The sequence below is a fragment of the Heteronotia binoei genome, unplaced genomic scaffold (assembly GCF_032191835.1).
Source record: "Heteronotia binoei isolate CCM8104 ecotype False Entrance Well unplaced genomic scaffold, APGP_CSIRO_Hbin_v1 ptg001203l, whole genome shotgun sequence".
NCBI classification, from domain to species: domain Eukaryota; kingdom Metazoa; phylum Chordata; class Lepidosauria; order Squamata; family Gekkonidae; genus Heteronotia; species Heteronotia binoei.
Window position 1 is genome coordinate 61,896 of NW_026800204.1, and position 13,834 is coordinate 75,729.

Sequence of the window (13,834 nt, forward strand, 5' to 3'; positions counted from 1 at the left end):
CCAGCAGGTGCAAGTGGAGGAGAGGAGAATCAAACCCTGTTCTCCCAGATAAGAGAGCTCTGGCTGACCCAAGCCATTCCAGCAGGTGCAAGTGGAGGAGTGGGGAATCAAACCCTATTCTCCCAGATAAGAGAGCTCTGGCTGACCCAAGGCCATTCCAGCAGGTGCAAGTGGAGGAGAGGAGAATCAAACCCTGTTCTCCCAGATAAGAGAGCTCTGGCTGACCCAAGCCATTCCAGCAGGTGCAAGTGGAGGAGTGGGGAATCAAACCCGGTTCTCCCAGATAAGGGAGCTCTGGCTGACCCAAGGCTATTCCAGCAGCTGCAAGTGGAGGAGTGGGGAATCAAACCCGGTTCTCCCAGAGAAGAGAGCTCTGGCTGACCCAAAGCCATTCCAGCAGCTACAAGTGGAGGAGTGGGGAATCAAACCCAGTTCTCCCAGATAAGAGAGCTCTGGCTGACCCAAGGCCATTCCAGCAGCTACAAGTGGAGGAGTGGGGAATCAAACCCGGTTCTCCCAGAGAAGAGAGCTCTGGCTGACCCAAAGCCATTCCAGCAGCTACAAGTGGAGGAGTGGGGAATCAAACCCAGTTCTCCCAGATAAGAGAGCTCTGGCTGACCCAAGGCCATTCCAGCAGCTGTGGAGGAGTGGGGAATCAAACCCGGTTCTCCCAGATAAGAGAGCTCTGGCTGACCCAAGCCATTCCAGCAGCTGCAAGTGGAGGAGTGGGGAGTCAAACCCGGTTCTCCCAGATAAGAGTCCGCACAGTTAACCACTGCACCAAACCGGGTCTCCTCCTGCACATCACAGAAGATAAAGAGACGCACGTGAACACCCACATTCTTTTAATGACACAGATCTTAAAATGCCGGCCGGCAAAGCGGTGTGGCCAAAACGGCCCCTAATCCTCTTCGCTCACAAGGCCCTAGCGAACGGAGTCATTTCTGAGAATGTATGAAGCATTAATTCATCCCTGCTAGTCACACAATTATGAATAATCGTCCCTCACCGCAGCACTTTCGATGCCACCCTCAGGTTGGGAACGACACAGAACTGGGGATGACGTAGCTATTTGGATAAGGCTCAGAATCCCGAAGGCTCAATGTTGCTGGAAACTGAAGCAGCAAGGGAGAGATGGAGCACACCTGTTTCCATTTGCAGAAGGTGGAATGGCATACTCCAGGGGAGTCAAACTTATCTGCTATGAGGGCCGGATCGGACATAAACGAGACCTTGCCGATCAGGGCCAGGTGAGTCATAAAACGCAATGCCAGGTAGCAGAGAGAGAAACTTTATAAAGGACACAGACAAACACAATTAAAGGGTTTTTTTTTTTAAATTAAAATAAAATATGCTTAAAAGGTTAGCACTCTTCTATTATCGCATTGGGGAAAGTGCCGAAAAGGGCAACTAGAATGATTCAAGGTTTGGAACACTTTCCCTATGAAGAAAGGTTAAAACGCTTGGGGCTCTTTAGCTTGGAGAAACGTCGACTGCGGGGTCACATGAGAGAGGTTTACAAGGTGATGCATGGGATGGAGAAAGTAGAGAAAGAGGTCCTTTTCTCTCTTTCTCACAATACAAGAACTTGTGGGCATTCGATGAAATTGCTGAGCAGTCGGGTTAAAACGGATAAAAGGAAGTCCTTCTTCACCCAAAGGGGGATTAACATGTGGAATTCACTGCCACAGGAGGTGGCGGCAGCTACAAGCATAGCCAGCTTTAAGAGGGGATTGGATAAAAATATGGAGCAGAGGTCCATCAGTGGCTATTAGCTACAGTATATATATGTGTGTGTGTGTGTGTATACACACACATATATTGGCCACTGTGCGACACAGAGTGTTGGACTGGATGGGCCATTGGCCTGATCCAACATGGCTTCTCTGATGTTCTTATGTGACACAGAGTGCTGGACTGGACAGGCCCTTGGCCTGATCCAACAGGGCTTCTCTTATGTGACACAGAATGTTGGACTGGAGGGGCCACTGGCCTGATCCAATGTGTCTTCTCTTATGTTCTTATGTGACACAGAGTGTTGGACTGGATGGGCCATTGGCCTGATCCAACATGGCTTCTCTTATGTTCTTACTCTTGCAATATTTTGTTTATTTAACCGTTTCTGATAACTGACACCTTTTGCTCTGAATTACGGCATCAGAATCTGGAGACAAAGTCTGTGCTGTAGCAGTCTTGAGTATGCCCTTCAGGGGTGTGTGTCTGTTAAGTTGCAAACATACTTTTGACTTATTGACGTTCATTACAGCAATCTCATCGGATTGTACACTGCATTCGGAGTGCCTTAGGTTTATGGAAACAACTTCTGGGAATTTGATTTTTAAATTATCTTGAGACTTCAGGAGACCAGGTAAGACAAAGCACTTAAAAGAAGGTCTCGGCCAATTCTCGTGCATCCGTTGGGGTTGGCACAATTTGACTTGTGAATGTGCACCAACAACGAGGACGACTCACCTTTGCATAGCGTGGAGGACTCTGACAGCAGAGAGAAGGGGGTTTTTCGAACGCTGCCTGGTCATTGTTGAGCAGCACCAATGAAATGCAGCAGATGTGGACTGATCAGGGATGTTGTACACATCGATCACATGAAATGCACACCACCAATCAATTCTACTTGGATAATATGCATAACCCCCTGGGAAATATTTAACATTGACCTGCCTGTCTTCATATTCACCAGCCAGCGCCAACGTTCTCCAGTGTGAAGACTTTGCGGAGTCCCTAATGCTTGGTTCACATGGCCAGTTTGGGTGGATTTTTCATTACGCGCAAGGCTTTCTTTGTAGAGAAAGCACAGCAGGAACTTATTTGCATGCTAGGCCACACCCCCTAATGTCACCATGGTTTCACATAGGGCTTTTTTGTAGGAAAAAGCCCAGCAGGAATTCATTTGCATGCTAGGCCACACACCCCGATGTCACCATTGTTTCACGCAGGGCTCTTTTGTAGGAAAAAGCCCAGCAGGAACTCATTTGCATGCTAGGCCACACCCCTTGATGTCACCATTGTTTCACACAGCGCTTTTTGTGGGAAAAGCCCAGCAGGAACTCATTTGCATACTAGGCCACACCCCTGATTTCACCATTGTTTCACACAGGGCTTTTTGTAGAAAAAGCCCAGCAGGAACTCATTTGCATACTAGGCCACACCCCCTGATGGCACCATTGTTTCATGCAGGAACGCATTTGCATATTAGGCCACACCCCATATGCCAAGCCAGCTGGAACTGTGTTCCTGTGCGTTCCTGCTAAAAAAAAAACTGATTACATTCAAACACCTATTAATACTGGACATTTATAGAGCACTTGCTAATACTAAAAGGACTTTGCTGACGTTATTGTAGGATTCCCTTTCAACAGCCTTGGAAAGTAGGGCAGTGTTGTTATGTCTGTTATTGTCGTGGCGAGCGGGGAAAGAGAAAGCTGACATAAAACCACCTAGCGAATCCATGACACACTAGTGAAATGTCCTGATTCATTGTCTGCTAGCTATTACTTTATGCTTGCTGACCCGTCAAAATAAGGACTTTTAAGAGAGCAATTTTATGAAGGTCTACTCAGATCTATTAGCGGGGCTGTAGAAAAAGAGTGGAAAAGAAAAGGACATGGGACAATTTTTGATAACGATTAAGTCTTAGAAAAAAGAATATTAATTTTTGTTTTTATTAGTTAAGGGTACCTTTAAACATTACTTTAAGTAAATAACACCGGCGGGGGTCAAGTAACGGGGGGAGGGGTGGCTAGAAAGTAATATATGGGATAGATAAAAGAAGTTATTACTGACGCAAGAAATACAATTGTTACCGCATGTTACCAAATAAAATGGTTCTAACCAAAGATCTGTTAGTGGGGCTTACTTCCAGGAAAGGGTTCTGATTTCGGAAATGTAGCTTTTCACTTTGCCCTGCCCATCTGCATTCTTAAGGAATCGCGTTAATAAATTTCCTGCCCTCTACAGGATCTACGTCAATTCCCCAATTCAAAGAGACTCTCTCAAGCTCCTAGCCCGGATGGTTTCAGAGCTAAGCCTGGAAAATGGGTGATCGAGAAGTAGTAAAAAGACTGTTGTTTGAAAGAAGCTACTTTTGGACCTTTTGAAACGGGACTTCTGGAAAGGACTTCTGAGTCAAAGCACACTGCGTGCGTCTGAAGTCAACTACAACTACACTCCTCTGTCGAGACTTAGAAATGAAATAGGCCCGTCAATTTTTATTTCTGACATGGACTTTCATGCAAAGCACAGTATCCTTCCAAGGAGAGACAGTTTGGCGCAGTGGTTAAGTGTGTGGACTCTTATTTGCGAGAACCGAGTTTGATTCCCTCTTCACTTGCACCCGCTGGAATGGCCTTGGGTCAGCCACAGCTCTCTTATCTGGGAGAACCGGGCTTGATTCCCCACTCCTCCACTTGCACCTGCTGGCATGGCCTTGGGTCAGCCATACCTCTCTTCTCTGGGAGAACTGGGTTTGATTCCCCACTCCTCCACTTGTAGCTGCTGGAAGGGCCTTGGGTCAGCCAGAGCTCTCTTATCTGGGAGAACCGGGTTTGATTCCCCGCTCCTCCACTTGAAGCTGCTGGAATGGCCTTGGGTCAGCCATAGCTCTCTTCTCTGGGAGAACCGGGTTTGATTCCCCATTCCTCCACTTGCAGCTGCTGGAATGGCCTTGGGTCAGCCAGAGCTCTCTTATCTGGGAGAACCGCGTTTGATTCCCCACTCCTCCACTTGCAGCTGCTGGAATGGCCTAGGGTCAGCCATAGCTCTCTTATCTGGGAGAACCGGGTTGGATTCTCCACTCCTCCACTTGCAGCTGCTGGAATGGCCTTGGGTCAGCCAAAGCTCTGTTATCTGGGAGAACCGGGTTTGATTCCCCCCTCCTCCACTTGCAGCTGCTGGAATGGCCTTGGGTCAGCCAGAGCTCTCTTATCTGGGAGAACCGAGTTTGATTCCCCACTCCTCCACTTGCAGCTGCTGGAATGGCCTTGGGTCAGCCAGAGCTCTCTTATCTGGGAGAACTGGGTTTGATTCCCCACTCCTCCACTGGCAGCTGCTGGAATGGCCTTGGGTCAGCCAGAGCTCTCTTATCTGGGAGAACCGAGTTTGATTCCCCACTCCTCCACTTGCAGCTGCTGGAATGGCCTTGGGTCCGCCAGAGCTCTCTTATCTGGGAGAACTGGGTTTGATTCCCCACTCCTCCACTTGCACCTGCTGGAATGGCCAGGGGTCAGCCAGAGCTCTCGCAGGAGTTGTCCTTGAAAGGGCAGCTGCTGTAAGAGCTCTCTCAGCCCCACCTACCTCACAGGGTGTCTGTTGGTGGGGAGGGAAGGTAAAGGAGATTGTGACCGCTCTCAGATTCAGTGTATAGGGTGGCATATAAATCCAATATCATCATCATCATCATCATCATCATCATCATCATCTTCTTCTTCTTCTTCTTCTTCTTCTAAGTCAAGGAAAAACACAGGCTGGGTGGGTGGGATTTGCACCAGTCTCAGTTTCTGTCTACAGATTTCTAAATAATGGCTTCCAAAATGTTGCGATGAGGGTAAAGGAGTTTATTATGAATTCTGCTGCCTTTAGGCATGGTGTTGGGACCAGCTTCCAAGCAGAACTCCAGCTCTTTAAATGTGGTTTATGTTTTAGAGTCAAAGAATCACAGAGTTGGAAGGGGACATACAGGCCTACTAGTCCAACGTCCCCCCCCCCTCCGGTCTATGCAGGATCATTGATTGCTTCCAGAAGTCATTTTGTAGAAAAATAGGTGGTGGAGCTCATCCAGGTGCAGTTATCGATGGTGCGGTCTTATTTGGAATACTGTGTGCAATTCTGGTCTCCGCACCTCAAAAAAGGATGTTATAGCATTGGGAACAGTGCAGAAAAGGGCAACTAGAATGATTACAGGTTTGGAATATTTTCCCTATGAAGAAAGGTTAAAACGGGGAGGGACGGTGGCTCAGTGGTAGAGCATCTACTTGGGAAGCAGAAGGTCCCAGGTTCAATCCCCGGCATCTCCAAAAGAAGGCTCCAGGCAAATAGGTGTGAAAAACCTCCGCTTGAGACCCTGGAGAGCCACTGCCAGTCTGAGAAGAAAATACTGACTTTGATGGACCGAGGGTCTGATTCAGTATAAGGCAGCTTCATATGTTCCTAACGCTTGGGGCTCTTTAGCTTGGAGAAACGTCGACTGTGGTGTGACATGACAGAGGTTTACAAGATTATGCATGGGATGGAGAAAATAGAGAAAGTTCTTTTCTCCTTTTCTCACAATACAAGAACTCGTGGGCATTCAATGAAATTGCTGAGCAGTCGGGTTAGAATGGATAAAGGGAAGTCCTTCTTCACCCAAAGGGTGATTGACATGTGGAATTCACTGCCACAGGAGGTGGTGGCGACTACAAGCATAGCCAGCTTCAAGAGGGGTTTGGATAATAATATGGAGCAGAGGTCCATTAGCGGCTATTAGTCACAGCTTATTATTGGAACGGTCTGGGGCAGTGATGCTCTGTATTCTTGGTGCTTGGGGGGGGGGGGGCGGCAAAGTGGAAGCGTTTCTAGCCCCCTGATGGCACTTGGGTTTTTGTTTTGTTTTTGGTCACTGTGTGACACAGAGTGTTGGACTTGATGGGCCACTGGCCTGATCCAACATGGCTTCTCTCACGTTCTTATTTAACTCTCTGGAGGTGGAACTCTCAGAAAGGTTCAGGAGCTGCGCTCCTATGAGCTCCCCCTGAATCCGAGGCCTGATTGCTTCGCTGAATTTTCAAATTCTAACAACTTCGATGCTGAAATTCAGTGATACGCTTTAACGAATTTGGCAAGGCAGAGTGAAAGGATCAGAAATTCTGTAAAGGAATCAGATTTAGGAGCTCATGTCAAACTCCGATTCTGGATGGCCCAGGATTGAAAGATCTCAGAAGCCAAGCAGGGTCGCGGCCTCCGTTGGACTGGAACGGGAGACCACCGAGGAAGTCTAGGTTGCTAAGCAGACGTAGGTAATGGTAAACCTCCTCTGGGTGTCGTTTGACTTGACCTAATGGTTTGGTTTAGGCTACCCAACATCAGATCTCAGAAGCTAAGGAGGGTTCGGTCCCAGCTAGTACCTGGATGGCAGACCACACAAGGATAGACATATGGAGCAGAGGTCTATCAGTGGCTTGGATAGACATATGGAGCAGAGGTCCATCAGTGGTTCTTAGCCACAGGGTATTGATGGAACTCTCTGTCTGGGACAGTGAAGCTCTGTATTCTTGGTGCTTGGGGGGCACAGTGGGAGGGCTTCTAGTGTCCTGGCCCCACTGGTGGACCTCCTGACGGCACCTGGGTTTTTTGGCCACTGTGTGACACAGAGTGTTGGACTGAAGGGGCCACTGGTGTGATCCAACATGGCTTCTCTTATGTGACACAGAGTGTTGGACTGGAGGGGCCATTGGCCTGATCCAACATGGCTTCTCTGATGTTCTTATGTGACACAGAGTGTTGGACTGGATGAGCCACTGGCCTTATCCAATATGGCTTCTCTTATGTTCTTATGTGACATAGAGTGTTGGACTGGAGGGGCCACTGGCCTGATCCAACGTGGCTTCTCTTATGTTCTTACGTGACACAGAGTGTTGGACTGGAGGGGCCATTCGCCTGATCCAACATGGCTTTTCTTATGTTCTTATGTGACACAGAGTGTTGGACTGGATGGGCCATTGGCCTGATCCAACATGGCTTCTCTTATGTTCTTATGTGACACAGAGTGTTGGACTGGAGGGGCCACTGGCCTGATCCAACAGGGCTTCTCTTATGTTCTTATGTGACACAGAGTGTTGGACTGGAGGGGCCACTGGCCTGATCCAACATGGCTTCTCTTATGTTCTTATGTGACACAGAGTGTTGGACTGGATGGGCCATTGGCCTGATCCAACATGGCTTCTCTTATGCTCTCAAGTCCAGGGTAGCTATGCAGAGGCAAGCAACGGCCAACCACCCCTGAGCGTTTCTTGCCTTGAAAACTCTATGGGATCACCCCAAATCAGCTATGCCTGGATGGCACTTTCCTACCACCAGTTCAGGTCAACGTTTCAGGACTTGAAATCGAAAACAAACTCTTCCGTTTACATACTTGGGGGCTTTTAATGTCAACCAGAAGCATCAGAGGCATTCCTATTTTACGGTTCCAGGGAAACTAAAGTGGAAACATTTACAAGATACATCCGTTTCAGAGCGGGAGGGGCGATGTTTGGGGACCGATCACTTTGGCGTGGCTACTCGGGGCTTCGAACCCTTCTACGACCTCCATATTTATATAGTTGTTTCGGAATCAGAAGCCCGCGTGGCCCCCCCGAAGTGTTTTAAATGTACAAAGCGAGTGAATCCTCGGGATTGTCCCAAGTCCAAAATAAGCTGTGTGAAGCGGTCTCAAGCATCGCTTAAGAAAACAGAGTCCTTTGCTGGATCGCGCCAAAGGTCCTTCTAAATCTTGCATTCTTTGTGACAAAAGGCCCCCCCCCCCAAACCAAACAAAAAGCAAGCAGATTACAAGCAATCAGTGGTCCCTTGCTAGAGCGCGGTATATGTCAGTGCTCGCCGCATTCCACCCTCGACAGCAGCCATTTTCTCCAGGGGAACTGATCTCTATAGCCTGGAGATGGATTGTTAATAGCTGAAGCTCGCCAGGAGCTGCCTGGGAATTGGCAACCCCATTCCCAAACCACTCGGCACTCTACAGAAGAGGAAACGGAGTGGCGCACGTCTGTCACTCAAGTCACAAACCAGCACTACCCACAGATGAGGTAAGGTTTCTGCATACCCAGAGGACTCCACGGAATTGTGCGTGTGAGGGGACATATTTGTAAATTAAGAAAAGGAGGAAGGTCACCGTGCTCTCTGCCAGTAAAAGGCCTGGTGAGGACCGAGCAGGCGCTGGCAGCACAGACAACCGAGAGCAGCTAAGAGTTGGGTAAACGGGAGAGGGGGTGAAAACACGCAAATTGGTCTGATAATTTACGGCAGGAGTCCCCAACGCGGGCAACCTCTGTTACTTTTTCTGGCGCCCACCAAGCGGATTTAGCAAGCAGTCGGGGCCAGTGGGAGATTTTGCCCGGCAACCTTCTGATTTGCTTTGCAGATTTTTACGACCATTGCTTTGGCAGCGGCTGCCGTCACAATGTGAGGATCTTCACTATGTAATGGAAGGGTAGACCGGGGCGGCCACGTTGTGGCCGGCTCCGCCTCCCAAGGCGGCCATTTTGCCGCTGCGCCCACCGTGCTGTGTCCAAAGTCCAAAACTGCCCATTGGCCCAGAAAGACTGGGGGCCTCCGGTTGACAGAACCCTCGAACGGGAGGTTTGTACAGAACTGGCAGATTTCTGCATCGTTTGTCTTCCCTTCTCGTGGCAGATTCCTCTTTCTCGCAGCCGGAGATAACCAACAACAAAAAATCAGCATCTCTTTTTTTCTCGGCCACGCTCAAAAATTTTTTTAAAGAAAACAAAACGTATAAATTCAGTGCCACTAACAGTCCCTCCTCCCCAAACATAATATAAATACTGTACAAGGTGGGAGAGCGCATGGGTGATTCTAACACCCTCCTTCCCTCCCTTGACAATATGGAGCTCGGTTGCCCCGGTAACCCAGAAGGCCCAAAGAAGACCAGCCTTGACTAGTTTCCACAGCACACCCTCTTCCGTCCACGTGGGACCTTTGTGCCTGCCCGTCAGGGGGCAATTCCGCGCAGTATTGCACAATTATTCTGTTCATACCTGTGTCTTTGTCCCTCATCTCTTGTCCAGAACACTGAAAGGGGGGGTCTACCTTACCTCCTGTTCACCTGCTGTGTCCCGCTTCATCTCTTCAGACACTCAACATGCATACTTGAGCAATGACCATAATTTGAACTGCAGAACGATACAAGCCATATAAACGGATCATGGATTGCGACAAACGCTCGTGGCCTGCTCTTATTGTGATACGGGCCGCACACAGTTCTACCTTCCCCGGTCTCAGTCAGTTTTTCAGAAACCACACAGGCTCATCGATCTGAAGCTTCTCCTTCCATCTCCTCTCCTCAATCAACAATAAATAAAGTTTATACATATATATATATTTTAAAAACACACACACACAAACATATCCCCTCCCCCAAAGTTATCTGTAAACCGGCGACGAGGGACAGCGTCTATAATGTTGGCACGGTGATGGTGCGGAGTGGTTCTTGTAGGAATCCCGGGGAAGGTTGGCTGGTGCTGGCTATATGGATGGCATATTATGGTGGTGTTGAGCAGAGGTGTCGACATTAATGTCCGAGGAAGATGATGTGAGGCAACCAAAAGACGGGGGACGCAGCGTCCAATCCATGGGGTGAACGAGCTAATAGGGGTGGTTGTCCAAGGGGTATTCCATTGACACAATCCACCGTTGGCCTCGAAGTGCAGGTGCCAAAACACCCAACGGCTCCTGGTTGGCTGGTTGAATCGGGAGGTTTCTTACCAAGCAAAACACAAGAAGCAAACAATCCTTTTCCAAGCAGGGCTGTCTTTCTAAATTATCCCTCTCTTGCTCTTCCTCTCTTGGGACCTTCAAGTGGGCCCAAGGTATTAAGAGCGCCCCGTACCTACCCTGTGTTCTCCCTCCTGTCTCTCACACATGCGCTTAGACTCAAAACATGGCAGCGAGCGCGAATTGTGCAACATGGATCTGTGTTCCAGAGAGGGGAGCAGGGATCTGGGGAAATCTGTACACAACGCGCCTTGGGGCGTCGCTCTCTCCGTGCAGAGGCTCCGGAAGGCAGCCGCGTGCACCCATTCGAGACAGCCAAGATGGGAGATGAGACACGGAGACGAGCGGTTACGTGTGCATGTGTGAACAGGCGAGGACGGGACTGAAGCGCTCTCTCGCTGTCCCCAGAGGGGGGCCCAAACCCCATTCGGACGCTCAGACCCTCCACAGCAGCAAGTGGTTCGTGCTGTCGTCTCGTCCAACCGTCTCGCTGCTGTTGGTGAGCCGGAAGTCTTCGTAACCGTCTCCGCCGCTGATCACGAGCATCTTTGACTTGGGAGGCCTGTGTCTCGTGGAGTCACGTTTCTCCACATCGTTGGACTTCTCGGTACCTAGGAAAGGGGGGAAGAAGCGGGAGGAGAGAAAAGTGAAAGCTGCTTTCTGCACCGAAATGACCCAAGTTGTCTGGCCAGAACCAAACGGGAAAGTTATATTTGCTGCTAGAGTTGCCCAAGGCACCCTTTGCCAAATATGTTTGTGTGTTAAGCGCTATCAAGCAATATTCCCTCAAAGCTGTGGAGCCTTGTGAGCAAAAATTCTACTTTGTGAGATACTGGCATTTAAGTTGTGAGCGACTGCCTAAATTATTGTGCTCTGGGGCCATTTTTCCTGAGCTAAGGCAAAAAATGTGTGAGCCGGAGGCTAAAAATCTGGGAGCTAGCTCACACTAACTAATTTGTACTCACAAGACTCCACAGCTTAGAGGGAGCATTGGTGGCATTGTACCCCCTACAGCAGGGGTGTCAAACATGTGGATGGGGGGCCTAATCAGGCCCCCGGAGGGCTCCTATCAGACCCCCAAGCAATTAGCTGTCATCTGCTTCCTTCTCCCTCTCTCTTGCTCACTTCTGCATCACAGCTTGCTTTGCCAGGGCCATGGCCTGTTAGCAACCGGGCTGGGAGTTGTATAATTATTTTATTATATATTACAATGTAGTAAGAATAACAACAAGAAGAAGACGACGACATTGGGTTTATATCCTGCCCTCCGCTCCAAATCTCAGATTGGCTCACAATCTCCTTTATCTTCCTCCCCCACAACAGATACCCTGTGAGGTGGGTGGGGCTGAGAGAGCTACCCAAAAGCTGCCCATTCAAGGACAACTTTGCGAGAACTCTGGCTGACCCAGATAAGAGAGCTCTGGCTGACCCAAGGCCATTCCAGCAGCTGCAAGTGGAAGAGTGGGGAATCAAACCCGGTTCTCCCAGATAAGAGAGCTCTAGCTGATCCAAGGCCATTCCAGCAGCTGCAAGTGGAGGAGTGGGGAATCAAACCCAGTTCTCCCAGATAAGAGAGCTCTGGCTGACCCAAGACCATTCCAGCAGCTGCAAGTGGAGGAGTGGGGAATCAAACCCAGTTCTCCCAGATAAGAGAGCTCTGGCTGACCCAAGGCAATTCCAGCAGGTGCAAGTGGAGGAGTGGGGAATCAAACCCGGTTCTCCCAGATAAGAGAGCTCTGGCTGACCCAAGGCCATTCCAGCAGCTGCAAGTGGAGGTGTGGAGAATCAAATCCAGTTCTCCCAGATAAGAGTCCGTACACTTAACCACCACACGAAAATAAAGTGCACAATTGTATCATCCTGAAACCATGTCTCCCCCCACCCACCCCGGTCCGTGGAAAAACTATCTTCCACAAAACTGGTCCCTGGTGCCAAAAAGGTTGGGGACCACTGGCTTACAGGAAACATTAGCCCCTGCCCCAGTTTCCCTTTCAGATTGTCTTTTGGTCTTGTGCTCGAACCTACCTGCGTCTCTGGGCAACGGGAAAAGGACATCGAAACCTTCCGGTAGCTCGATGGCAGTGAGGAATCGAACGTGGCCGGTGTGTCCCTGCGAGAGGCCCACCGGCAACGGCGGAGTCTTTGAGGAGGCGGCGTTGGCCGTCATGGAGAGCGTTAGCACCACCCCTGCGCTGGTGCCAATCCACAGCAGGTCCTTGCACGCCAGGAGGGCGGTGATGCGCAAACACGCCGCCTTATGCTGGCGGATGATGGCGTCTGACCCTGTGGGCCACAGATGAAGAGTGATTAATCGGGAGTCAAGGGAGGGGGCAAACAACCTAATTGTATGCAAGATGGGCAAAAGTGGGATGGAGTTTTTCTTCCCCTCTTCTTCCTGGCCACACAGTGGCTAACCATTTTCTCTAGACAGCCAACAATAGGGCAGAGAGGCTGAGGCCTTTCCCTGAGAAGAACCTCCTGTCTTATATAGCGGCCAGTCAGTTCCTCTGGAGGGCCAACAACAGGGCAGAGAGGCCAAGGCCTTCCCCTGAGAAGAACCTCAGAAGAGCCCTGCTGGGTCAGACCAGGGAGGGCCCATCTAGTCCAGCCTCCTGCCTCACACAGCGGCCAGCCAGTTCCTCTGGAGTGCCAACAACAGGGCAGAGAGGTCGAGGCCTTCCCCTGAGAAGAACTGTCTCATTAGGGTTTGTAGAATCTTTCGGGATCAAGTGCCGTGTTCTACTGGAGAAAGTTTTCCTTCCAGACGTTTCGTTCTCAGCTGCGGAGAACATCCTCAGTGGCGTTGCATCCCGAAAGATTCTACAAACCCTAATGATGTTACCAGCCGTGAAAACCTGAAATCTTTGAGAACTGTCTCACACAGTGGCCAGCCAGTTCCTCTGGAGGGCCAACCACAGGGCAGAGAGGCTGAGGCCTTCCCCTGAGAAGAACCTCAGAAGAGCCCTGCTGGATCAGACCAGTGAGGGTCCCTCTAGTCCAGCCTCCTGTCTCACACAGTGGCCAACCAGTTCCTCTGGAGGGCCAACAACAGGGCAGAGAGGCCGAGGCCTTTCCCTGAAAAGAACCTCAGAAGAGCCCTGCTGGATCAGACCAGTGAGGGTCCCTCTAGTCCAGCCTCCTGCCTCACACAGCGGCCAGCCAGTTCCTCTGGAGGGCCAACAACAGGGCAGAGAGGCCGAGGCCTTCCCCTGAGAAGAACCTCAGAAGAGCCCTGCTGGATCAGACCAGTGAGGGCCCCTCTAGTCCAGCCTCCTGTCTCACACAGCAGCCAGCCAGTTCCTCTGGAGGGCCAACAACAGGGCAGAGAGGCCGAGGC

General features: G+C 50.1%; 1 protein-coding gene across 1 annotated transcript in view; it reads right to left on the minus strand.

Moving 5' to 3' along the window:
• Positions 1–10,086: 10,086 nt before the first annotated feature.
• Positions 10,087–13,834, minus strand: part of LOC132590948 (rho guanine nucleotide exchange factor 17-like) — a 99,302-nt gene continuing 95,554 nt past the window's right edge. The window contains 2 exon segments of the mRNA XM_060263860.1: positions 10,087–11,108; positions 12,523–12,780. Of these exon segments, the coding sequence (XP_060119843.1) occupies positions 10,933–11,108; positions 12,523–12,780 (434 nt within the window). The 3' untranslated portion in view covers positions 10,087–10,932.